Genomic DNA, 27,688 nt, shown 5'->3' with positions numbered 1-27,688 from the left:
TTTGGTATCAGTTATTTTATTGTTCTCATTTATGCTGATTCATTCGAATTAAGTTGATATTATACTTAAAAAAGTGTACAAGAATAGTTTGGGATTTAGCTGACCTCATTTCCCCCACACCACCCCCAAAAACAAAATTGGGGGTCAGGGGAATCAGAAATGGAGTCACTTAATTTTACACTTATTTCCTGTGAACATGATTAAACATGAAATCCTTGAGTGCACTTGATAACAGTCATATAAATAGCAAGAGCAATGGATACATTTCCTATGTTCAGATTGAGAAGTGACATGCTTCCTTAATATCGTTGCTACAGCAAAAGAAGTGCTGTACAGAAGTCTTCATAGGGTTTGTACACCATGCACCAGCTGGGTCACTTTCACCTACAATTCAACCCAACACGGGGTGGCTTTTTAAAACAAGGCGAGAGTTTCAAATGCTCACAAAACACTTGGGAGATGTTTCCTAGAAGTTTGCATAACTATAGTCTGATTATGAAGTTGGCACTTCAGTAATTGCTTGGACAAAGTCAGTCAGTTTCCTTTACTTGGAACATATCCATCATTCTGGGTCAAGTCGTGGCAAAACAGGGAGAATGAGATTTCCAAATGCAGAGTCTTGAGTTATGAAGTATCCTGATGAATGCGCATGTGCATGCTGGAAAAGAGCAAACAGCAAAAAGCAGGGTGGTCTGTTAGCAGTCCTGGCTTCTCAACAGTTCAGGGTTATTCTTACTGGTTTCTGAAGAGCAGATGAAACAAATGTACTTAGGCATCCTGGGGCTGCTTATTTTGGCAATGAAACAAGAGAGTCGGCAGCAAAACAAGGCCACAGTATGGGACTTAAAAACTTGCCCAGGATACCTAATTGTCCTCGCAATCTATGATAACTGCCAGGCACAAAATAAGTCACACAAATGAAATGTTTTATCTCTTATAATTGGGTGTCTTCTCAGCACAGATCTAACAGTTCCATCTACTGGCCAAATGAATTAGGAAGGAGCAAATCTGGCTCAGAGCTCAGGTGTGAGGAGATCCCAATGGCTAGAAGGAAACCCTCCTCCCACCTTCCACCCATCATACATTCACACCCCGTCAGACCCACTCTTACAACCTATTATAGAATGAAAGGGAAGGGGGGAAAAAATGCAAACCAGAAGGACTTGGTAAAAAGAGTAGAGTCCAGAGAACACTAATTTGGCCTTAAATGCAAGCACCCCTTGTGAAATATCATTCTGTCCCTCAATTTTTAATCAAGCATGAATGGAATTTTCCACAAATGCCTCTAAGCAAGTGGAAGAAAGGAGTTATATGCTTTTACTAGCCAGCCAAATTTGTACAAAATATCTACTACAGCTGGTTAAAAAGTAGCCCTGGCACTCTCAGAGCAACTTTACCCTCCGTTGCCCTCCTCTGCCCCACAAAGATAATTAGAAAAATAGGTTTTTGAGCTGTGGGCTACCAGACAGGGGCTTGTCTGGAGGTCTCAGGGACCCATTAGGTATGATTCAAACATGAAATTAAAAACCTACAGTATTTCGTACCTAGAAGATAATGCACCAGATGTAATGAAAATTATTTTTCAAATCATGGGGTAAGAAATTAGCACTCAATATCTGCTACAAAATAGTCTGTTGCTATAGTTTTATATATATATAAAAAAAAAAACCCCAAGACACCCCAAAACACTATCAAGTAGTAGCATAATATCCAGGACTCTAATCCAATCGACAGCACTGTCAGGAAACTCACTGCTAAACTTGTCAATTCTATCTGAAATGGACTCCTTCCGTTCAATTTAAAAAAAAAAAAAAATTGGGGGCACAAGTGACTTTATAAATACAGCAACACTCGGCAGGTCTCATGATGAAAATCATAACAATTTCATCTACACAGTGCCAGACATTTTCATTACGGCCATTTCGGTTCCAAACATCCATTGGGCATAACTGAACATCAATGGAACCATTACACTTATGTATGGAACAATTTTATTGATATTGTACCATAGTGATTCAAAAGGGTTTTGCTGGTTTGTGCTTCCTGAGAAACTGGTGAGGGGAGGGATGAGACAAGGAGAGTAGAAACCACACACATTTTCCAGGGCAGTAAAAGGAGGTGAGATGGTAAAGGGAAGGGAAAAAAAATTCCAAATTCTGCAAATGAGAGACTGCAGCACTCACCTGTAATGCAGCCTTTTGCTGAGCTGCAATATGCTGCTGCTCCGCATGATCACGAAAATCCTTATTAAGGGAGGGTCTGGTGGAGAGCGCAATGCTGTAACAGAAAACATCTTAGTATTTGGCTGCTTTTAAGGTACAGAACTGATTATTCCTGGCCCACACTGATTATACACTGCATGCTTTTAGTGGAAATACCACAGATCTTCTGGGGCAAGCACTCCCCCCGCTCCACCAGAAAACCACATACAATTTGCTGGGTTTTCAAACTCTAGATCAATAACCCAATTAATAGAAAAAGATACCACCACACTTGGCTATCAGGCTCCAGTAGGACTTCATGTAATTTAAGGTTGCACATATCACCTTCCAGCTTTAATGTACCTTTGGGGCTGGTTGTTTGAAGTCCAAGAAAATTACCGTTACCCACATCGAAACATTTATCATTCTATAATAGCAATCTCTGTTCAATATGCTACAAGTGGCAGGTTCAGTGACATGTGAATTCTCACCAACCTCCTTCCATTTTTGACCGAAACATAGATGAGAACATTAAACACTAGAACCTTTCTTCCCCACTACTCAAGAGCCAACATTTGGAAAAGAGGTTAAAAAAGATCTAGTATCACTGCATTCTTACTTTCCTTTTTAGGTATTTGAAAACCTGTGGGCTGAACAGACTATCTACAGGTTTCTTAAAATGAATATCTTGCCTATGCTTTGCAAGACTCCAGAAACTCTCAGAACCCACAGACTTTAATTTTCTATCAACAGACAATACCCAAATTAAGTGTACAATACCTGGCTCCAGGATGATTTGTTGAAGACTGGTTTTGCATAAGTAATTTTCTTTTCTCTTTGTCTAGTTCTGCCAAGATGGCAACTCTATTTTTATTCTGAAAACCTAAGGAGAATGAGAACCACTTTAGAGCCCTGTTTGATAACTGTAGACCAACTATAATGTTAGGAATAATTATTTATACAATACCACCAATGGGCAAAGCTTTATTTTTCCAGAAAATGCCTTTCCTGGGTAATATCTTCTCCCATTCTATACTAGAAGAAAACTTTCTATAAACAATGGACTTTCACAACACACACAACTACATCTACATACATACACACAGTGTAACTGCAGTATCATCTCACAGAACTATTTATAAAGTTTCTAAATCATAGACAATAATTTGATTTTTGAAATCTTGAACATCTAAGTGGTTCCAGATCCACCCCTAGGATAGCCAATATTAGCAATGATGATATCCTGAGGTTTTTCTGTAAATTCTTGGGACCACTCTCAAGTTGAGAAGGACCTTGATTGTTGAAACTCAATCCAGCAATGTCCAGAGGCAAGACACAAGTATGATCTGTTTAAACTTTTTGTCAGATGTTATTATTCACGATTGGTTCATGAAGCTTTTGAGGGCAAGTCAATGTAGGTGCTGCTATTAAAAACAAATAAACAAACTTGATAATGGCATGCTTAAACAAAAATATAGTTAAAAGAACCACAGGGCAATTCCCCACCCCCTCCCCCACCCCCAATTATACTTTAAACGGCTCAGACCCATACACAGAGTATTTTGATCGTTTTGGGGATTCACAACTGTGAAGTACAGAATATGGAGAAAAGAAGTGATTAAAGGACAGGAAAAGGCTAAAGGAAATGGAAATAATAAATCTGGAAGAGAGAAAAGTAGAGGAGTAAATTAATATCAATTTCAAGCATTCAGAAAAAGTGATGTTTTCCACCACAAAATGACTTCAAAATCTGGGGCTCAACCACGTCATTATTTTAGGAATCAAATAATAAATCTCATGGTAAATACTGGAATTATCAGGAGCTTCCATGAGAAAAAAAGGGACTCAGGAATTACCTATACTTAAATATTTGTTCAAAAATGACCTTTGGGATAGATCATGGAAAGTAATAAGCAGAATATTGTCTCAATATTTTCATGTTTTCCAGAAATGCCTTTACCTCAGTGCTAATCATTGCATTTTCAAAATAATCGTATTTTAAATGTTCATAACAATGCTTGTTGAATGTAATTAGGTAAAAACACAGTGAAGAAACATTATATCCCATCTTCAGGATCCAACTCCCTCCAAACTAAAATGATACTTTCACTGCCATCGGCCCAAGTTGCTACAGTCAGGAAAAGCAACAAGTAGGGAGGGAAGCACCACTACTTTTCGTTTAATCTTAAAAAAAAAAAACCCAACAAACCCCAAAAAACAACCTTTATGTTAAGTGACCAGTTTCATAAGACATACCTTTCACCCACATTTCACAACAGAAACCCAGATATGATACTTTGGCCATATCTGTAGAAGCCAGATATAACCCTTTAATATAATTTTACTTTAAGAATTTCCAACTTTTGTTCAGAACTGCCCAGGGCAAACTTGAAATGGGAGCAGCAAAGAACCCACCGCCCCTTAACAGCCAGATTTCATCTGGGTGGACTTCTGAGTCATTTGAGAAGAATACACAAGGGCAAAATCTCCCAGAAGAAATTACCATCCACGTGACCTCAATCTAGCTCTGAGCTGAACTGCAAACCAGAAGTATGGAATATCAAATTCCCCTAATATTAAATAGTGATTCAGACATCATTAATGCCATTAAGGTGCAGGACTCCTTAAAATATTTTCCTTCCTGAGGTTAGTTTAGCCCAATGCATTACCACCTTGAGGGTTGTACAGGGTCCGGGCTATCATTGTTGGGGGGCCCACATTTTAGGGCTCCTGATGGGGAGGGGAGAAGGGGCACAGCAAGGAAGGGGCATCCTCAAGTGGGAACCCTAGGAGCTGCCAATCTAGAAGCACCTCCAACAACTTTCCCTAATCATCCTCTCCTCTGACACTGCACCTACTATAGAGATTTCTCTGGGTGGGTTTATGCATGTGTTACATATATACATGCACATAAACTTGCTCTGCAAGGTCAAAAGACAGTTCATAAAATTCTCATAAAATGCAATCGACATACTTCAAAGATAGTTATACTGTACTGGATCAAAAAGGACACGTGAATATTCAAGGATTAGAAAGAGAAAAATATAACAGAATGCAGTAGATGCCAATTTACACTGATAATACATAAACAAAATTTATATTTCCTTCTGCATCTAGGCTGATGGTGTCTCTCAGGAAAAGGTTTAGGCATTTCAATTGTTTCAGTGATTTCAAGGTAAATAGAAAGACAAGAATATGGTGTTTTCCACTGCAGTCCAAACCCCTGAAATGGTTTCTAAATTCAAGTATGATTAGCAAAATATCATATTGGTAAGTATTGAAGTGTTCTACAATGCTAATTTCTCCCAAGATTAATTTACTTGAGAAAAGGGGATCTCAGGAGACATCAGTAAAGTGGTTACACGTGCAAGGGATTTTATCTTCAAGCACACCAAGAATGGGAAAAAAAACATTAGGAAGATGATAAAAAATTGATTTGTTTGAAAATTAGTAAAATTCTGAGTTTTTTTCAAATTACCCAATTCTTATCAAGTTCTGCAAAGATGTACTTAGTAGGAAAATGACATTTACATCTTTGCCAGTGTACTTCTATCAAACCTAGCTGTTCACCTATCTGCTCAGAGCTCTTGCAAAAAGATCAGTGAATAAACCACAAAGCACAGAAAAGGCAAATTTTTACATGTTTTGCTTTACCATTATTGTCCAGTTCTATATTTTAATGCCAAGTCTTAGCGACATAAAGACACGTTAAAAACTATACTTTAATCGGATGGAAATGTAGAGAAACAGATTTTAATATTAAATAACTAGATATTAAAGAATACAACAGCTCTTGCTCCAATCTCAAAGAAATTCTAGGTAAAACATTTAGAAACTAAACACTTCGGGGCTAAAAGAATGTATTTTTTAAAATGTAGAGAAACTTAAAATGACTGAAGATGGAAAATAGGTAGTATGAAAGGTAAAAGGAATTTGGGTTATTTAGCTTGGAAAAGAAAAAGCTGAAGAGTGACAACTTTCTCGGTAGATGAAGGGTCTTTAAGATGGATTGTAAACTCCTTGAGGGAAAGGATAGTGACTACTTCCGCGACTGTACTCTTCTAATAATCATGTGTACAAGAGCTTGATATATAGCACTGATTGATAATGAAGAGGATGCTGAGCAGTTTGAACTATGTATTTACAGAAGAGTGAAATGGTTTTAAAATTGAGGCAGGAGAATGTTTATTTGGATACAAGGAAGAACTTGACTCAGAAGGAAGAGTTTTTTGACGGGAGGTAATGGAGTCTCCAGTCCGGAGATCAAGAATAGATAACCCAAGGGTTTAGTCATTCATCTGCCTGAAGCCAAGAGGCAGGACTAGAAGACCTTTTCAGCATTGTGATTCTTTAAATTTTACATTTCCTAAAAGGCTATATGTTCTTCTTCAATGAACTAGGTTAAACATTGAACATTTGAGGACATCAACTGGAAGAGGAGAAAGCAATCTTCAGGGTATTAATCTCACTAGAATTTCTTCAATACCCATTCAGTTCCCTCTCCTGAGGTATAACCAATTGCTTCCTTGAGGGACTTTATATATGAATTTTTAATTAAAATTATATTTTTCTACAAATACAGAAAGGAAAAGGAAACCTGATTTGTTCCTCATTATTTACTGGTCAGAAAGAAAGTCCCAGAGTATTCTGCATTATGCTTAGTCCATTCCTGAAAGCCACATTAAATGTTTTGGGTTTTTTTTTAAAATATTCATTACATTAAAAGCATTTAATGCAGCTTTCTTGGTCACCTATATTACCCACATGCTGCATAGTACAAGTAAAAGTCATGACTCTGCCAGGTTGTTCTTCCTTTAATGAGGGAAAAAAATTGAAAGCCAAAGGAAAGCTAATACTAGGGGAAAAAAAAGGAAAGATATGGACAAGTCCTTCTGGGTGAAGAATGAAAAATAATAACAAGCTTCGTGAACAGCTATATAGTAAATTTTAATTTATGTCTCTATGGTCAAAGGACCAGAATTTGAAGTTTCTTAAAAATCTAAGCTATAACAAATCCTATTTTTACACCTTTTTTTTTTTTTTTCCCCAGGGCTGCCCTTTCTTCTGTGCTCCCAACAGAACCAGGTAACTCTTCATTTGGTCATATGATAAATGGCTCACAATGTATTCTAACCTAAAACACTTGAGTTTTCCTTCATTTCTACTCATTCATTCAGGAATGAGTTTCAAAGTATTTCCCCTGCCCTAAGCACCAGAGTAAAAGTCATCGCCACCATCAAATGAATAAAAGTTTGGTTGGGATGTCAAGGTTTTAAAAAGAGACTTTACCTAGGGTATTTAATGACCTAGACGAGCAACAGTTTTCCCCATTTTTCAATCTTAATTATAACTGTTTAGTTTCATAGCCTTAGTAATACAATACGTAACCAATACACATATTCCCTGGGCCCTGAATTGAGACAACACATTAAATATTAATCCAGCTATTGCAGCTTTAAGATTTAACACACACATATACATACACACACACACCACACACAACTAATAATTCATTCATTGGTTTACTGACCCAGAGTCTTCCAGGGAGTATCATATATCCACCAATGTCTCGAGTGCTAGATTTTTCATTTGGTTCTCCGATTAAGCTGAAAGACATGTAAAAACCCATGTATCCAGGCAGCTCCCTATTAACAATGGGTCACAGTCTAATCCATTAGATTGTTACTTCCTCATCTTTTGCTTCTATCCAATGTTCCAAGAGCCTAGTCCAATGCTCTGCACACAGTAGGCGCTCAGTAAATACAGTTGATGACACCAATGATCCCTATAGACCTCTGGCAGAGTTTACACGGAGAGCTTCAATTTTAGATACAGTAATACCCTCAAGATTTGTTTTTCTGGATAGCTTCTGAAAACTCATTACCAGGGAAGCACAGGGAGAATGGCACAATTTCAGATGTAGAAGTCGAATGAATTTCTAAAAAATTCTATATTTATACGAACCTCTTTAACAAGTGGTGGAGCCAGGATTAGAACCCAAATTCTTCTGACTCCAAGGCGCATGCTCTAGCCACTGCGTCTCAAACCTCTACAAAACCTCTTATGTGCGTTTGCTCTAGATTTAAATTTGAAAACGAGGGGCATTGTGACCTAGTGGATAGAGCACGGGCCTGGGACTCAGAAGGATTTGGGTTCTAATCCTGACTCGTGACCTTAGGCAGGTCACTGAACTTTTGGGCCTCAGTTACCTCATCTGAAAAATGGGGATTTAGGACTGTGAGCCCCATGTGGGACAGGGACTGTGTCCAACCTGATTTGTATCTTCCCCAGTGCTTAGAACTGTGCCTGGCACATAGTAGGCACTTAAATGCCATTTTAAAATGTCATTGTTTAAGGAAATGATTTTCATTTTCCTTAATAGGTGTCCACCAGTTGATCTGCTTCATCTAGTCATAAATAGCTCAAAACTAAACTAATGGATCTGACACTTCTCCTCTGCATATTTGGTGAAAATCAACTCATTTTCAAGATGTAGTATAAGCAGGGACCGTGAAAACCGGTAGTTTTGGATGGAAATAATATGAACTAGCCAATTGCTGGACTCTGAATATTATCAGTATTTTCTTGACAAATTCAGAGGTTTAAGGTGCACAGATTGGATAAAAACAATTCATCCTAGGAAAAGTCTATTTGGGAGCAAATTTAGTCTATGACTGGAGGATTTACTCCAAAAGTAGCATCAACAATGAAACCATTATCATAGTTATACTCACCAAGGGGGATTAAAAAAAAATCACATTTATAAAAAACTCTCATGATCCCTTTCAAAATGAAACATTCCTTTTAGTTCCTGATAACTTTGGTGTGTTCAAGACAGACAAAGCCGCAAATGTATTGTTGAATACAAAATGGGAATTACTTGACATTTACACAACATCTAAATGTTCTGTGAAACCACTAGGATAAAGTGCAAGGCACTAATAAAAGTTTCATTTTAAAAATGGTAAGTTTACTTGCTCACCATTATAAAACCAAATTAGTTTTCATTGATAGAAAAATTCAATATCGCTAATCTCCCCTCCCACCCATTTTCCTGTTCTGAATTAAAAAATACCTTACACACTAAATTACATATGTAAAAACATCCAAACATTTTAAGTTGATATGAACTCTTCAGCCACATAATAACTTTTAACCTTCAGATTAAATACAGAAGTGAACATATGCTAAAAGAATTTTTCTTTACAAATAGATATAATCCCTTTAAGAATGTCTGTAATGCTACAGAAACATTCTTCCACCCAGAATCAGACTCCAAATGATAAACCCTCCCTGCTTTCACTTTCAAAATGGCAATAACCAATGCAGTTCTATGGACATGGAGAACTGACATCAAGGGTTTTTCACACTTTTTTAAGAACAGGAATCCCAGCAAGAAGTGGTCTAGAAGAGGCAGGAGCCGGGACTGCAGCCCCATGGGTACTTGAGCCCTAGTCGAAAACCTCTACTGTACACCACTAGGCAATGAAAACAGAATTTTTCTTTCTCCTTTGAGTCGGCTTTGCCCTTTGACATTACTGCAAAGAAACTCCTTATTTTAAAGGAGAGATATTCTACTGAAGCTGTCTTTGGATTAGGTGTCCGACTGTAGTTCTGCCTTTAAGAAGACTGTGAGCTCATTGTGGGCAGGGACTGTCTCTCTCTATTGCTGTATTGTACTTTCCCAAACGCTTAGTACAGTGCTTTGCACACAAAGTTGCTCAATAAATACGACTGAATGAATGAATGAATGAATAAATTCTCATTGACCTTTTGACAGAAGCAGAGGTGGTAAAGCTCTGTATCTTGGCCAGATTCCTACTTGGAAATTATAGTCTCTTACCTAAAATCCTCTTCAGCTCTGTTTCACCTTCCCAAAATGGGAGGGCAGGAAAAGTGAGGTGATGAGACAAAAGCTTTAGTCACCACTGCCAAATTTTTGATATAGGCACGTACATTTTCCACCTATCTTCTGAGCCCAAATTAATTCTACATCAGAAGGACAAACATAAGCAAAGTGAATTCAACACATAACATATATCCTCCATTAATTTGCTGACCAGGCAAAGGTTTTAATGTCATTTTTAGAGAGTCTGTATCAGAAATTTAAGATCACTGACAACAGCATTTGAGTACTTTGTGCAAAGCACAATGCAAAAATTGACAAACTTAATACAATCATCACAATTCCTGGAACAGCCTCACAAAAATCATGAGATGATTTATTTAGGCAGGGGGTGGGGAGGGAAGGGAGTAGCATGAAAAGCAAACACTCTGCATGGAAAAAAAAACCTGCTTATTTTACCACCATTTTTAAGATTATGGCAGCAAAACTCAAGATGAAATGCCAAAACAAAAAAGCATAGACTGAGTTTCAGGCATAACAAGGAACACCATAAAGAAGTACTTCGTTACTGAAAAATGTAATTTGGTAATGAAACCAAATTTATCATATATTAATGAGTACTAAAAAATGAGTACTGCACTTAGTCACTTGTAAATCAAATCCTGAGATGAACATTTTCCTCATAAAAAGTGAACCTTGGGTCCAGTATTTACGGCATTTTGCCATACAACAGATCGAGAAACTGTCCATTTTCCCAGATTGTACCTAAGGAGCTAATTCTTTCAAAATTACTTCTTTCTGAGAATGCCTTGAGAAGAAATGGGCTTAAACACCAAGGAAACAAATGATTCAGAGATGAAAATTCACAATTTGGTGTCAGGGCTTAAACCGACTCCTCATTTAAGTTGCATTAATTCTAAGTGATTCTCCAATTTAGAGGAAGGATATGCCTGGAAAGGGAAAGTCAATATTTGCAATATGGTCTACCCTTGGATCCTAGACACACGACTAGGGTCAGGTGAGCTGGGCATGTGCTGAGTTTGCTGAGTGAATGAAAGCATTGCTGTTGTCAGAATGCCTGGATAGAAGAGTAAACTCTGACACCATCCCCACAACCCCAACTTTCATCTCGTGTACCTACACACCCACCAGCCATTCTCCCCTCACGAAGTCTTTTACCCACCCCACCCCTCAAAATCCTCAAAAGTCACTTTACCTTGCCTGACATTTTAGTTCAGCTTTAGAGATACTACATAAATCTGTTATTTTTCCCCTTATGTTTTTCTTTCAATCACAATGTAAATAAAAACCCCAGTGGTAAACATCCTCTATTATGTACTGTTTTCAATGACAATTTATTTAGTGTCGATGGTTTAACCAATTTATCACATTTCCTACTCTTGAGCTTGCCCAAATCCATTCCCTCTCGGTAGCCCCAGTGCTACACTCTCTGTGAGCTTGATTAAAATGGTAAAAGGAAAGAAACTTTCTCCCTGATAGGCATATGTTAGTACTGTACTCACATCTAAGTGAGGAAGGTGTATTTTGGGGAATTTTTTTCCCCCAAATCTGTGGGCAAAAATCCAAATGATACATAACCCCCTCCCTCCAGACCTTAAGCGTGCTGTGGGCAGGGAATGTGTTTGTTTATTATTATATTCTACTCTCCCAAACGCTTAGTACACTGCTCTGCACACACTAAGCAGTCAATAAATATGAGTGAATGAATGTAGGATTAATACTTTCAGAGCCTTATATCAATAATCCAGTCTCAAGGCCCACTCCAGAAATCCTAACATCATGTCTGACTGCATTTCAGGGTTTTCTTCACCACCCCTCATCTCTTCCTCCCCCAAACACTCTCCCCCATCACCATTTTCACCCTGGAGGCTACCCCCAAAGTCTAAGGAAGCTAATAGGAGATGGGGGGGGAAGGGGAAGACAGACGGAAAAAGAGAACTGCCAAAGCCCTTGAGCAGCAGTTATCAATCAGGCAATCTCCCAGTCAAAAGAAAGTAGACACAAAGACATCGTCTCACACACACACAAAAAATATTGTCTGTACTAGCTGAACCTAATGCTTTTGAGTCCAAACACGCTGAATTGTGACAAACAACATTTGTACCAAACCTCGCTACCGTTACCTGGCTAACAAATGAGATAGGAAGGGACGTTAAGGTGTGTGTGGACTGTGGATAATTTTTTGAGCCTGTCATTACGCTGAAGACACAGCCATTAATTAATCAGTGCAAACATAATATTCTGAATATGAATCTAAATCAGTGCATAGCTTTTGTCTGTCACTAAATACTACAAAGGTGTTACAATCTGCACATTCAGGGCAAAGGAGCTGAGCAGGGGATACACAGGCGTAACTGGGAGGGAGGGACACATACGCACACTGAATATCTTATGGGTGTCAACAGGAAAAATAATGACATTAATAATAATAGTAATAATAATAATAACGGTATTTGTTAAGCACTTACCATGTCCTAAGCACTGAAATATAACCAAAATAATCAAACCCCCGTCGCACATGGGGCTCACAATCAAAGAGGGAGGGAGAACAGTTATTTATTCCTTATTTTACAGATGAGAAAACTGAGGCACAGGGAAGTTACATTACTTGCCCACGGTCAGAGAGGACACAAGTGGCAGAGCCAGGATTATGACCTGGGTCCACTGACTCCCAGTCCCATGGTCTTTCCACTAGGCTTATCTCAACTTTTGGCAATTTGACTTAAATTGAGCTAAATTGCTTTTCTGAAGTATACTGGGCAAGTGATTTGAAAAAAATCACTTGAGATGTGGAACTCTGTGCCACAAGTCAGTGCAAGGTCAACACGAGATTGGCAGAGAAACAGACATTGATTAAATGTGACCGACACTGCTAGTTTTCCGTACAGAGAACCCACAGAGACCTGTCTCTGAACCTTGGGACTTCCTAAAGTTTGGAAGCCACTAATTTACACCAACACATGGAGAAGAAATGGATCATCTTTCCTAAAGCATTCTGGGAGAGTTAAGGCTCCTGTTCTTAGCGAATTTAATTATTGCAGATCTAAGAATCTGCATTCGCATAGCCCCAGAATGACAGCAGAAACATTATGAAACCCAGGAATGAAATATTAATATATGTCAAGACAATTATGGCAATAAATAATTGCACATCAGAATATTTCTTTTGGAAACGTCACCTTTGACAAGTCAATTCAAAATAATTTTAAAATCTCATTTCACATGAAACATCGATACCAACAAATATACCTTCAGCCACCAAAATAACATTGTCATGCATTAATTTTCTGTCATTTTAAAAATGAGAAGGAATAAATATAGTGTACAATCTAAATGTCTGTTACTTTCAAAAGAAATTCCATCATCTTTTTAGATGAGAATTAGTTTTTGTCTATTTTACAATTTTTATGCTAACTATAGCAATTTTTAAAACCTATTCAAAACAGCTAAATTATTTGTCCTTAATAGTCAAAATGATTTTTTTTTCATTCTAATAGGTGTCTTTTGGGGAAATGTGGTTTTTCTTTCTGTCTGGTTAAACTCCAAAAATCCCTTGGCTGTTCAAATTGCAGTCTACCTTTCTTGTTCTAAAATAACAGTATTATAAAAGGGCTGTGTTTTTATTATGAGGCATAATTAAAATTACCAACATTACAGGTTCCCTCATTTCAGAAGACATTTTCCATTCCAATGATGGCCACCAAGTTTGTCCCAGTGGCCAGCTCCTTTGGACTGCTAAGTAACATATCAGCCTTTACCTGGGAAACCCTACAAACAACCAAAGATTTTCACTGCCAACAGGTAGCAAACTGCCACTACAGAATTGTTACCTAGGCAGCAAACGATGCAACAATAAGGCTTGGAGGGAGAAAATTGAATGAAGGAGATGAACACATCATTTGAGAGGTAACTGTAGTAGTTATTAAGCACGTACTATGTGCCAAGCATCTTACTGTCGGGGTAGAGACAAGGTAATCAAGTTAGAGAACAATAATAATTTTATTTGCTAAGCACTTACTATGCGCCAGGCACTATACTAAGCACTGGGGTGGATACAGCCAAATTGGGTTGGACACAGTCGCTGTCCCACATGGGGCTCACAATTCCAATCCCCATTTTACAGGTGGGGTAACTAAGGCACAGAGAAGTAAAGTGAGTTGTCCAAGGTCACAGAGCAGACAAGTGGCAGAGCCAGGATTAGAACCCATGACCTTTTGACTCCTAAAAGATCTATCCACTACACCATGCTGCTTGAATCCCCATTTTATAGATGAGGAAACAGAGGCTGGGAAGAGTTGCATGACTTGCCCAAAGTCACACAGCAGACCAGCAGCAGAGCCAGGATTAGAATCCAGCTCCCCTGGCTTCAAGGCCTGTGCTCTTTCCACTGTCAGATAATGTAGTGGAGGCATTATATCAGGTTTCAGAACATGCTAAATCTGAGGAGTTGTAGTGCTTTCCAACCTTCTCTAAGGCTGCAACACCTAGACCCCGCCCAGACACTACAGCCAGTTCCTTGAGAAATTCCACCAATATCACTTATCAATCTATCAATTAATGGTATTTACTGGACGCTTACAGTGTGCAGAGCACTGTACTAAGCGGCCGGGAAAGTCCGATACAACAGGCTGTCCTCAAATCAAAAGCAAGACAGGCTCGTACGTGACTGAGTCCTGGGAACGAGTCAATGCTAGGAGAATGTGGGAAATGACATTTCTAGGAGGCCCTGTTTCATTCATTCGTTCAATTGTATTTACTGAGTGCTTACTGTGTGCAGAGTGCTGTACTAAGTGCTTGGGAAAGTACAATACAATAAGCTCAATTCTTCCAGAGCAGGTGTTTCCTCTGCATAGTTTGGATAGAATGCTGTTGGAGTATTGGGCAAGTACATCCAACAACGTGCGTCTACCTGGCTAGAACGTGATGAGTTGCCAGAAGAAGCAGCCTGCAATTGGCACTGGCCAAGAAGCACAATACTATAGTGTGAGTTGTTGGGTTTTTTTTTAATGCAGGGTAGATCAGGAACTAACCCCTATAACATAGAGTACCTGCTCCTGCAACATGAGCAGGGCTGAGATTGACAAATCTGAATTCAATTTAAGAAGAAAAATTTTAATATCCACAATGTAATATCGAAATTGGAATTTAGCCAGACACTGATCCTGTGTGAAATGGAATGGGATTTTTGACGTTTTCACCAGTTAAATCAAGCTCTGCTATTTAATGAAGGAGCATAATCCTAGGGGGAATTCCGAATTGCCAAAAGGGTTTGGTTCAGTACTCGGATCCGGGGTATAACAAGGTGAACTGCTCTTTGTATCCCACAAACTACTTTTTCCTGACTGTTTTATCCAAGAATACTTTACAATGCCAAAAATAAGATTATCAGGAGACTCCCTTATTAACAGTCTTTATATAGGGGAAAAGTATGACACTTTAGAAAAGCTCATTGTGGGCAAGGAACGTGTCTGTCGACTCTGTTGCTCTGTACTCTCCAAAGTGCCTAGTACAACACTCTGCACACAGCAAATACTCAATAAATACCATTGATGATAAAAAAGCAACTAAAATGAAAAGTTACAAGTCACAAATTAGAACTGGATACAAACCAAAAAGATATTTTCAGGACTTCTATAAAAATAAGGCACAGACTCCCCCTGCTGGCTCAACACCTACAGCTCGGAAAACATTTCCGCCAAGATACTGGTAACTAGAGAAAATTTCAACAAGTGCTGTTGAATTCATTAGCAACCAAGGATTTGTCTCATTAGAGAAGACTAAGTGCCCGTCAAATGCCTCTGAATTTTTTCATAGAAAAGCAAAACAAACTACAAACTACTACAAACAAAACTACTGGTTTTGCTGTCTGTCTCCCCCTTCTAGGCTGTGAGCCCGTTGTTGGCTAAGGATTGTCTTTGTTACCGAACTGTACTCTCCAAGCGCTTAGTACAGTGCTCTGCACACAGTAAACATGATTGATTGAATGAATGAATGAATCCAGGCCACAGCTCACTTCACCCAGAGCATGAACTGGTAACTGGTACTCCATACCCCACTTAAGTCAAGAATTAATGGCCCAGGTCCTAAATGTCCCTGGACTATGTGGGAAATTGGCTGTTTTGCTATGTTTCTGAGGGGGCGGGGGTTTCCTACACTATGCCTGTCTGCAGCAGTAGGACATTTTCCCTGGCCTGAACTATCTGTCCAAATACGGTGTAATCTTGAGGTCCTTGGCTTTCCACGCTCCTCCAGAAATGTTTCCCAGCTAAAGTGCCCTGAGATTACTCAGTTAATTGCCACCATCAGCTCCCCAGAGGCACAGGAGCCAAGTGGGGTTCTGCTTTCTAGGCCCTGTTCTACACTGGGAACAGGCTGTGCTTGGAGGTATTCTGGGGGGCAGTCCTAATCTCTCCCTTGGTAATGTGGTCCCAACAGGAGCCCAGAACACAAGACCCACAGGCTTCCCCTCTTTACTTTAAATAACATGGGAATGTGTCCACTAGCTGTCATATCGTACTCTCTCAAGCGCTTAGTGCAGTATACTGGACATAGGGAGCTCTCAGTAAGTATGAGTAGTTAACTGCTTATGTAAAGAGGGTTTGGGTTTGGTTTTTTTTAATGGTATTTGTTAAGCACTTACTGTGTACCAGGCACTGCACTAAGCACTGGGGTAGATACAAGATAATCAGCTTGGACACAATCCATGTCCTACATGGGGATCACAGTTTCAATCCCCATTTTAAAGATGAGGCAACAGGCACAGAGAAGTGAAGTGACATGCCCGAGATCATACAGCAAAGAAGCGGTGGGGCTGGAATTAGAACCCAGGTTCTTCTGCCTCTGTGGCCTGTGGCTCTTTCCACTAGGCCAGGCTGCTTCTCAAGTACTAAGTACAATCATAAACCTCAATCGACAAGATAAAGGCTTACAACAGACAACAAGGCTACATCAATGGGAGAAAATTCCAATCCAGAAATTATATGCCCAATTTATCCCAGATTTCTGTACCACTCCTGGCGCTAGAATCCAGGTTCATAAACCCTTCCAGGGTATTTAGGTGTCCATGGGCTTAAGGCTGGATCACCCTTTGCTTCCTTCTCTTCATGGCTTCCCTCAGCTCCTCCAAAGCAGAAATCCTTGGTGGTTCACCATCAATCCAGCAACTATATTTATTGAGCACTTACTATGTGCAGAGTACTGTATTAAGTGCAAATGGCAATAGACGCACACTGCAGCCCTCCCTAGCCAGGTCTCCACATGCATTTCTCAGAGGTCGAGAAATCTTTTTATTTTATCCACTTGACTCAGGTACCTAGAAAACTGTAAAATTCTAATAAAGAGGAGGCTGGGGGGATGGCAAGAGTGAACTGCTACTTCTGAAACCAGTTAATACAGCAGCTTACAGTAGATAATTATGGTATTTGTTGAGTGCTTACTGCATGCAGTCAAATCAATGTAATTTTTAAGCACTTGGGAAAGTCCAACAGAATTGGCAGACATTCCCTGCCCATAAGCAATGTACTAAGCATTGGGTAGGTACAAGATAATCCCTGTCCCATATGGGGCTCACAGGAGAGACAACAGGAACTCAATCCCTGCTTTACAGATAAAGAAACAGAGTCAGAGAAATTAAGTGACTTTGCACAAGGTACAGTAGGCATGTGGCAGAGCTGGGATTAGAACCCAGGGCCTCTGACTACCAAAATATCAAGGTGGTTTGGGATTTTAAAAACAAAACCAAAGAAAAAAAACAACCCCAACCCAAAAAAAACAAAAAAGGGGGGGACCCACAGGGCTGCTATACAGTTTCAGCAGGTTTATTACCTTTGACTACCACCACACTGGAATCTCATATTAATTAAAACAGAATTGGCATAGGTTCACACCCATTGGGAGACTGCCAGAGAAAATCCAAATCCTGAAAAAGAAAGAATAGTATAGTATTCCCTCGCTTACATTGGCTCATTTGTTATGAATCTGTCCTCTTTTTTGGTCTGGAACCCAATTTTTTAATTATAAAATTATACTTTTCAGTTTATGAAACTTTTTCTTGGAATTCACCAGTTGTAGTAACTTTCTTAAAGGTTAAAAAATGATGATTGGAGGGTAAGAATGGTAAAGACTAATGCTTTAAAAGGCAGATTTTTATATGGTTTGCTGCGCAACAAAAACAAAACAGGATGCCACTACTGAAAGTGACAGATTTATCCTCTCCAGAGAAAAAAAACTTAATTTGAATATTTAGCTTACCGACAGCTAGAGTTTTGAAATACAGGCATATCCCAGGTTACCAAAACCCCACAATATATCCACCCAGGGGATATAACCTGCATCATCTGATATATCTTACCCCACACATGTACCAAATCAGCTCTGATGTTCTGGCTGAGGGCTATAAGTAAATAAATACATGCCTCCCAACCAGGCTGAGATTAAGTAATCAACAGTGTCTGGATCTCAGGAGTCCGGCCTACACCGTGCGGTGGATTTTAAAGGCGTTGAAGAGACCCCCTGAGCAGACAACCAAAGAATTTGTTGAACCGAGGTGGCAATTAGATTTAGAAATGAATGACGTGGTTAATTCACCAACACCTGCAACTCCGGAGCAATCTTTCTCCAACGAAGACCTCATCCAACTTTGACCATCCAATGCACCATGGCAAGATGCCAAAGCAGATGAAAAAGTTATGGGTTCTCCATCACCAGCTAAAAATTTGGGGATTAAAAAGGGTTGCATCAATTTTCAAGAAAGCGAATGGATTTTAAATCTGATTGAAGAAGAGCCCAAGGGAAATTGTTCAGAGGGACAGTAAGGAGTTCACCTGCTACAAGATGCTTCAAGAAGAAAAGAAGGCTGCTGTTCAACCTAAAATGGACAAATTCTTGGCCAAAAGTTGAAAAACCACTATCACAGTAAGCGGAAAGAGCTTCTACTTCTGCAGTCTCCTGCAAAGACTAAAAAATCATATTACAACTCCTGATTTTTATTTAACATTGTGATATGCTTTGAATTACTTTAAAAAAAGATTAAGCAATAGTTTAGTGACATTTATCAACATTACAGTATGCATCAGGTAAATGAATTTCATATTACTTTTCCAGAGGTTCGGAAACAGATCCAAATTTTTAACATAAAACCCTATGGGGAAGCTTGATACAGCCACATTTTCAAGGAAGATAACCCCATTATCAATCCATCAAAGCAGTGGTATTTTAATTCTTACTCTGTGCACAGCACTGTAATAAGCACTTGGGAAAGCAAAATAAAGTAGGTAGGCATGATCCCTGTCCTCAAGGAGTTTAGAATCTATCTACAATTATATTTATTTTGCATCTACTGTAGGCACAGCGTTGTGCTAAAGATTTGGGAGAGAACAAGAGAGTCAGAAGACATAATCTCGGCCTTCACAGAGTTAATAATTGAGAGGAAGTGCAAAGACCAGAGGACTGGGAGTCAGAAGACCTGGATTCTAATTATGGCTCTCCACTTGCCTGCTGTGTGACCTCAGACTAGTCACTTGACTTCTCTGTGCCTCATTTTCCTCACCTGTACAATGGGGATTCATCACCTCTTGTCATTTCACCTATGAGTATGAATCCCAAGTTTGGGATAGAAACCGTGCCCAATCTGATTATACTGTACCTACCTGTATTGACTATATTGTACCCGGTATTTAGCACAGTGCTAAATTCAATTGTATTTAATTCAATTGTATTTATTGAGTGCTTACTGTGTGCAGAGCACTGTACTAAGTGCTTGGAAAGCCCAATTCACAAAGTAAACACTTAATACTATTATAATTACAATCTAAATGGGAACACAGACCAAAAATAAATTAATAATTATAAAATAGTTAATTAAAAATAAGTGTGGAAGCAGAACAAATGTGATGAGGTGGTAGTTGGAAAGGAGAAAAATTAACTGGGGAAAGCTTCCTGGAAGAGATGGGATTTCAGGTCTTTGGAGAGCTGACGTCTGGTGGATTTGAAGGAAGCGGGAGTTTCAGGCAGGAGGAAGGGCGTAAGCAACAGCTCGGAGTTGGGAGAAATGAGAATGAGGCACAGAGAGATTACCTTGCTAGGAAGGAAACGTGTTGTTGGGAGGAGATGGCCAGTGGTTGGGAATTTCTGCTCGATGTGGAGGGGGAAATGTGCAACCATTTGAAGCTTCTGAGGAGTGCAGAGATGTGTGAACAATCTTTTAGAAAAATGACCCAGGCAGGAGAGTGAAGTATTGGACTGGAGAGGGAAGATTGGAGGCAGGGACACAAGTGAGGAGACTGTGGCAGTAGTCAAGCTGGGAGATAAGTGCTTAATTGGAGAAGAAGGGGAGGATTGAAGAAATTTTGTGGAAGAGAGGAAAAAAATGCAAGATCAGCAAAAGACCATATGTAATAGTTGGATTGTGAGGTGTACCTCTCCTTACTAAGACTTATTTTTTAAAAATCAGCTCTTGTGTCTCAAACTTGTTTTAAATGGCCCCTACTCCTTTTCCTATTCTACATTCTATTCTGAAGGAGATCTAAGATCTTATAGGTCCTCTAAAACACAAAGGTCAACAACCACTGCTCTAAAATTCCACTGTAGTTTTGATTAGTACTCCAGCTATTAGAATAGTGAGAGTAGTAAAGACCCAGGCCATACAAAAGCATGGTCCAATTAAAACTATACTATTGGAACAAGGGGACAGAGGGCAAGTTAGAAAGTGGCCAGGAATTCAACCAAGTGGCTATAAAAGTTTTTCTTAAAAACCACAACAACACAAAACCAACAGGCCCGAAAGGTTTGCATTTGGGCAGGGAAACAGGACTGGAACTTGTTCCAAAAGGGAGAGAAAGGCAGACTCACCATGGCAATTATGACCTAGCATTTCTCCCTTACCCTTCAAATCCAGGAAAATGCTTTCCTGAAGATAAATAAGCCACTTCAATTTTACTGTCTGTAAACTCCTGGTATCATTTTCAAACTGATGCCATCCATTAGGACCGCACGCTCTTTCAAGTTGGCGAATGTACCTACACACTGCATAAGATTGTGCCGTGGGTTCGAGGGCACTTAAAAGCCTATTTAAGAATAATACTGAACTGGAATGCCAAGAGCACACGCCAAGGCTACCCAAAAACGGTCATCAGGCTAGGAAACGAGGATCAAAAGCACCTTCACAATCCAAAATATGGTTTCTAAAGGACAAGAAATTAAAGGGGCAAAGTGTGAACTGGTAATAAAAATGCAGGATGCAATCCTGTAGTATTCTCATAGTCTCACATTTCTTTCTGCCTTTAGAACTTGGATGCCTTGCCAATACTTCAAACATGTCCGAAACAGAACTTCCCTCCTCGTCTTTCTCATCACTGTAGACCACACCACTAACCTCCCTGTCCCTCAAGCCCTTAACCGTGGCATTGTCCTTAACTCAACTCTCTCATTCAACCTGTCGCCAAATCCTGTGTCAGTTCACACCTTGTCTAGAACCCTCCCTTTTCTCTCCAAAATGCTATGTTGACCCAAGCACTCATCTCCTGCCTTGACTACTGCATCCTATCTCCCCTCCCCAGGCCATACTTTGCTATATTGCCTGGATCATTTTTCTGAAAAAACCATTCAGTCCATATCTCCCCATTCCTCCAACGCCTCCTACGGTTGCCCAAACACCTCTGTCAAATGGAAAGTCCTTATCAGCAGCTTTAAAGCACTCAATCAGCTCGCCCCCTCCTATCTTGCCTCACTGATTTCCTCCTACCATCTAGCCCGCACACTTCACTCCTGCAATTGCAACCTCCTCACTGCACCTCGATCTTGTCCTTGTCGTCAACATCCTCCATCTGGCCTATCTGGCCTGAAACTCCTTCCCCCTTCAAATAAGACAGACCCCCACACGCCCCTTCTTCAAACCCAAAATCACATCTTCTCCAAGAGGCCTTCCCCAACTGAGCCCTCTCTTCCCCTACTCCCTCTCCCTTCAGCATCCCATATGCCCTTAGATATGTACCCTTTAAACACCCCTCCCTCAGCACCACAGCACTGTGATAGAAATCCGTATTTATTTTAATGTTTCGTCTCCCCCACTAGACTGACTGCTCCTTAGGGGCAGGGATTGTGCCTGCCAACTCTGTTGTATTGTACTCTCCCGAGTGCTTAGTACAGTGTTCTACACACAGTAAGCACTCACTAAATACCACTGATGGATTTATTGATTGACCAACTCTTTTCCACAAGGATAACCCAAGCTTCAAAGCTTAAGTTATTTTAGTAGACCTGTTTTCTCTTTGTCACATGTATTGACTACAAAAAAATAAAACCTGATTTTAAAAAAAGGAGTTCTGCATATGTAAAATACATTACCTGGTCCTGTAGCATTTGTTGCCATCTTCCTATGTTGAGTTTCAATTGGATTCAATGGCAATTAAGATACTCCACTTTGACAGCCTGAAAAATGCATACACAGATTAGCTAACATTTATCAGGAAGAGCTTTAATAGTTTCACAAAAGATTAACAAGAATTGAATTTCCTCTCCCCCTCAAAAGCCACTAGGGTTGCACATCTTTTGGCATGGAGAAGTGATGTGACTTGCCCAAGGTCACACGGCAGACACATGGCGGAGGCAGGATTAGAACCCATGACCTTATCACTCTCCCCACTTTCAAAGCCTTATTAAAATCTCATCTCCTCCAAGTGGCCTTCACCAAATAAGCCCTCATTTCCCCTACTCCCTCGCCCTTCTACATTGCCTATATAACCTTGGGTCTGTACCCTTTAAAGCACTTGATATTCACCCCACCCTAAGACCCATGGCACTTACATACAGAGACATTATTTTAATGTGTCTCTTCCTCTCCATCCTAAGCTCACCGTGGGCAGGGAATGTGTCTACCAACTCTGTTGCTAGTAAGTGCTCAAGAAATGTGATTGACAGGACCAAGCACATGGAACAACCCAGTCAGCCCACTGCATCAACCTCCTTCTTCATCCCCCTGCCTCAAGTCCAAGTTCATTCTGTTGCACCCATCACTTTTCTAAAACATTGTTTTGCGCATCTATCCGCTCCTCAGAAGCCTCCAATGGTTGCCCATTGCTCTCTGCATTAAGTGGAAACACTTGATCATTGGCTTTAAGGCACTTAATCAACTTTCTTCCTTCTATCCTCACCCCCCACCCCACTACAGCCCGACTTGCACACTTCATTCCTCTCCAACAACCTGTGCCTCTTTCCTGTCCCTCTCACTATCAACCCCTTGCTCAAACTCTTTCTCCTGGAACTCCCTACCCCTTCCCATCCAGGAGACCACTGCTTTCAGGAGGCTCTCCAGGTAATTTCCTTCCAACCACTTTGGCACCTTTGTGCCATTTTCACACTTAAGCACTTAAAGGAGCAGCTTGGCCAAGTTGAAAGAGCTCTGAGACAAGTTACTTAACTTCCCTGTGCCTCAGTTTATGGGGATTCAATACCTCTTCTCCCTCCTACTTAGAGTGAGAGCCCCGGGTAGGGTCAAGGACTGTGTCCAAACAGATCGTCTTGCATCCGCCCCTGTGCTTAGTAAAGTGCTTGGCACATAGTAGGCACTTATGGTATTTGTTAAGCACTGTGCCAAGCACTGTTCTAATCACTGGGATAGATACAAGTTAATCAGGTTGGACAAAGTCCCTATGCCACATAGGGCTCACACTCTAATTCCCATTTTACAGATGAGGTAACCGAGGCCAAAAAAAGTTAAGGGACTTGTCCAAGGTCACACAGCAGATATGTGGCAGAGCCGGGATTAGATCCTTCCAACTCCCAGGCCCGTGCGCTAGCCACTAAACCACGCTGCTTCTAATACAATAGAATTAGCAGACACAGTGCCTGCCCTACATTGTGGACAGAGAATGTGTCTGTTTATTGTTACATTTATACTCTCCCAAGCACTTAGTATAGTGCTCTGCACACAGTAAGCACTTAATAAATGCGATCAACTGCCTGACTGCCCACATCGAGTTTACAGTCCAGAGGGGGAGATAGAGATTAATGTGAAGTAATTTATAATATATAATTCAAAATTATGTACATAAATGCGGTGGGTGGGGTGAATATCAAGTGCCCAAAGGTCACAAATTGAAGTGCATAGGCACAGAAGGGAGAGTGAGCCGGAGAAAAGAGAGCTTAACTGGGGAAGGCCTCTTGGAGGAGATGTGACCTCAGTAATGCTTTGAAGATGGAGAGAGTGGTGGTCTGGTGTACACGGAGGAGGAGGGAGTTCCAGGCTAGGGGGAAGACACGGGAAAGGGATCAGTGGCGAGACAGATGAGATCCGGGCATAGTTGGTAAGTGGGTGCTAAGGAATGGGGTGCATGGGCTGGGCTTTAGTAGATTAACGAGGTAGGATGAGGCAAGCTAAGTGCTTTAAAGCCAATGGTAAAGAGTTTCTGATGCAGAGGTGGATGGGCAACCATTGGAGGCTCTTGAGGAGCAGGGAGACATGAACTAAACATTTTTGTTGGCAAATGATTCGTGCAGCAGAGTGAAGTATGGATTGGAGTGGGTGGGGAGAGACAGGAAGCAGATGCAGCAAAGTGGGATAAGTGCCTGGATCAACACGGTAGCAGTTTGGATGGAGAAGAAAGGGTGGATTTTAGCAATGTTGTGAAGGTAGAACTGACAGGATTTGGTGACAGATTAAATATGTATGAGAAGTTAATTTGCCCAAGGTCACACAGCAGACAAGTGGTTTAGAACCCAGGTCTTCCTAACTGCTAGGCCCATGCTGCTTCTCTACCCTGAGCAACTGGAACACTGCTTAGCACCTAGTATTGCATTTAACTTAATATCACTATTATTTTTACTATAATTCAGTCAAAAAACTCTAGACTTTAGGAAACTGAAAGCTGGGCTTGCCCACCCACAGTGAGTCGAATGTGAACGGAGAAAGAGGCTGGGAGTCAGAGGGACCTGGGTTCTAATCCCAGCTCCGCCACGTCTGCTGTGTGACTTTAGGGCAAGTCACTTCACTGGGCCTCAGTTACCTCAACTGTGAAATGGGGATTAAGAGTGTGAGCCCCATGTGGGACAGGGACTGTGTCCAACCTGATTAACTTGTATCTACCCTAGTGCTTGGCACATACTAAGTGCTTAATAAGTACCATTATTATGTATTAAATATCTTCCTCCTGATGAGCCCAGCTGCGAAAATCGATTGGGACCTGTCCCCCCAAAAAGCATTTTTTAATCATCATCATCAATCGTATTTATTGAGCGCTTACTATGTGCAGAGCACTGTACTAAGCGATTGGGAAGTACAAATTGGCAACATATAGAGACAGTCCCTACCCAACAGTGGGCTCACCGTCTTTTAATGGTATTTGTTAAGTGCTTAACATGTGCCAGGCACTGTATTAGGCATGGGGTAGAAACCAGGTAAAGTGGACACAGTCCGTCTCATATGGTGCTCAAAGTTATAATCCCCATTTTCCAGATGAGGTAACTGAGGCCCCAGTGAAATGACTAGCCCAAGTTCACCCAGCAGACAAGTAATAATTAGGTATTTGTTAAGTGCTTATTACGTGCCAGGCAATGTACTAAGCACTGGAGTGGTACAAGCAAATCGGGTTGGAGAAATGGCAGATAAATGGCAGAGCCGGTATAATAGTGATACATTATGGTATTTGTTAAGCGCTATGTGCCAGGCACTGTTCTAAGCGCTGGGGGTAGATAACAAGATAATCAGGTTGGACACAGTCCCTGTCCCACACGGGCTCAGTCTTAATCCCGATTTTACAGACGAGGGAACTGAGGCCCAGAGAAGTGAAGAGACTTGCCCGTGGTCACACAGAAGACAATAATAATTATAATTATGGGACTTATTAAGCGCTTACAATGCTAAGCATTGTTCTAAGCGCTGGGGCAGATACAAGGGAAGCAGTTTGGAGACAGTCCCTTTCCCACAGATGAGGGAACTGAGGCCCAGAGAAGTGAAGTGACTCATCCAAGGTCACACAGCAGACAAGTGGCCGAGCTGGGATTAGAACCCATGACCTTCTGAATCCCTGACCCGTGCTCTTTCCACTAAACCACCATTCCCCACCCTTATCTCCCCTCGCATGCCCGCGGGAAAACGTGTGTCCCCAGAAATGTTTGCCTACGGAGCACTAGGCAGCAGCCACATTCTACCACCCCCTTTCCTTCTCAGAACATCTTTCCCAGGGCTTTACATGGTTCAATCGTATTTACTAAGCGCTTACTGTGTGCAGGGCACTGTACTAGGCGTTTAAAAGCGCCCCAAACAACAATAAACAGTGACATTCCCTGCCCATAATGAGTTCCCAGTTTAGGAGAAGCTGCGTGGCTCAGTGGAAAGAGCCCAGGCTTGAGAGTCTGAGGTCGTGGGTTCAAATCTCGGCTCCGCCAATTGTCAGCTGTGTGACCTTGGGCAAGTCACTTAGCTTCTCTGGGCCTCAGTTACCTCGTCTGGAAAACGGGGATGAACAATAATAATAACTTTGGCATTTGTTAAGCGCTTACTATGTGCCAAGCACTGTTCTAAGCGCTGCGGGAGGTACACGGTGATCAGTTTGTCCCACGTGGGGCTCACAGTCTTTAATCCCCATTTTCTAGATGAGGGAACTGAGGCACAGGGAAGTGAAATGACTTACCCAAGGTCACACAGCTAATAAGTGGTGAGCTGGGATTAGAACCCATGACCTCTGACTCCCAACCATCATCATCATCATCAATCGTATTTACTGAGCGCTTACTATGTGCACAGCACTGTACTAAGCGCTTGGGAAGTACAAATTGGCAACATAAGCCCGCGCTCTTTCCACTGGGCCACGCTGGGAGCCCCACGTGGGCCAACCTGATCACCTCGTACCCTTCCCAGCGCTTAGAACAATATCTGGCACATAGCGAAGGCTTAACAAGCGTCATCATCACCATTATTATATTATTTAGAAGCAGGAGCAGCGTGGCGGCCAGAGCCCGGGTCTGGGAATCCGAAGGGGGTGGGTTCTAATCCCGACTCTGCCCGCCGTGCGACCTTGGCCAAGCCGCTTCTGCGGGCCTCAGTGAGAAACGGGGGTCGACCCGATTAGGCCGCATCCAGTCCAGCGCTCAGTATAGTGGCCGGCATGCGGTGAGCGCTTAACGAATAGCACAGATTTATTTGCTGCTATTAGACCGGTGGCGGCAGGCCCGCGGGGAGGCTTTTGTCCCCACTGCCAAGTGGCCCGGAGGCTGAGGGGAGCCCTTGGGCGCCGAACCACCCCCGGCCCGCTCCGTGTGACTGACTTACCCCGCACCCCTCCCCTCGGCGCTTCTTCAAAGGGGTCACTCAGCCGGCTCCATAACCCCCCGTCCTCAGGCCACACGCGCTCGGCCGGGCCGCCGAACCGCGACGCCCCGCCGGAATCGACGCCCAATGGGCGGCGGGACGGAAGCAACGTCGGGACGAGCCCGCCCGCGCTCCCGGAAAGGAGGCCGGGTGACGGACGGGGACGGCTGCCCACTCAAATGCGGCCTCCTCCCCCTACGTCTAGGAGCGGGCGGGGGCAAATAAAAAAAAAATAATAATGGTAGCATTCATTAAGTGCTTACTATATGCAAAGCACTGTTCTAACCGCTGGGGCAATACAAGGTGATCAGATTGTCC

The 27,688-nt window shown here is 41.4% G+C and overlaps 1 protein-coding gene across 7 annotated transcripts; it reads right to left on the bottom strand.

Annotated features, from left to right (window-relative positions):
- LOC119948812 (INTS3 and NABP interacting protein) lies at window positions 1-27,460 on the bottom strand. Of its 7 annotated transcripts, XM_038770304.1 has the most exons (8): window positions 22,411-22,495; window positions 18,659-18,774; window positions 17,893-17,986; window positions 10,045-10,190; window positions 7,732-7,807; window positions 2,982-3,084; window positions 2,184-2,277; window positions 1-658 (listed from the first exon to the last, which is right to left on the bottom strand). In XM_038770304.1, exons 6-8 carry the CDS (start codon window positions 3,017-3,019, stop codon window positions 563-565), a joined length of 228 nt encoding a protein of 75 aa, XP_038626232.1. In that variant the 5' UTR covers window positions 3,020-3,084; window positions 7,732-7,807; window positions 10,045-10,190; window positions 17,893-17,986; window positions 18,659-18,774; window positions 22,411-22,495; the 3' UTR covers window positions 1-562. The 7 variants fall into 7 exon arrangements, with proteins under 7 accessions (XP_038626232.1, XP_038626231.1, XP_038626234.1 ...); XM_038770303.1 differs by lacking the exon at window positions 18,659-18,774 and having other exon boundaries at window positions 22,411-22,494; XM_038770306.1 differs by lacking the exons at window positions 10,045-10,190; window positions 18,659-18,774.
- Window positions 27,461-27,688: the final 228 nt, after the last annotated feature.

The sequence above is a fragment of the Tachyglossus aculeatus genome, chromosome X3 (assembly GCF_015852505.1).
Source record: "Tachyglossus aculeatus isolate mTacAcu1 chromosome X3, mTacAcu1.pri, whole genome shotgun sequence".
Lineage (NCBI taxonomy): Eukaryota > Metazoa > Chordata > Mammalia > Monotremata > Tachyglossidae > Tachyglossus > Tachyglossus aculeatus.
Note: the sequence above shows the minus strand (reverse complement) of the source record. Positions and strands in the feature narration are given on the sequence as shown.

Coding starts and splice junctions, on each gene's coding strand:
- LOC119948812 (XM_038770301.1), bottom strand. CDS start 22,435: ATGGCAACAAATGCTACAGGACCAG. Junction 3,085..22,410: donor AACAAATGCTACAGGACCAG/GTAATGTATTTT, acceptor CATTCTCCTTAG/GTTTTCAGAATAAAAATAGA. Junction 659..2,183: donor AGCAAAAGGCTGCATTACAG/GTGAGTGCTGCA, acceptor GCTCTTTTCCAG/CATGCACATGCGCATTCATC.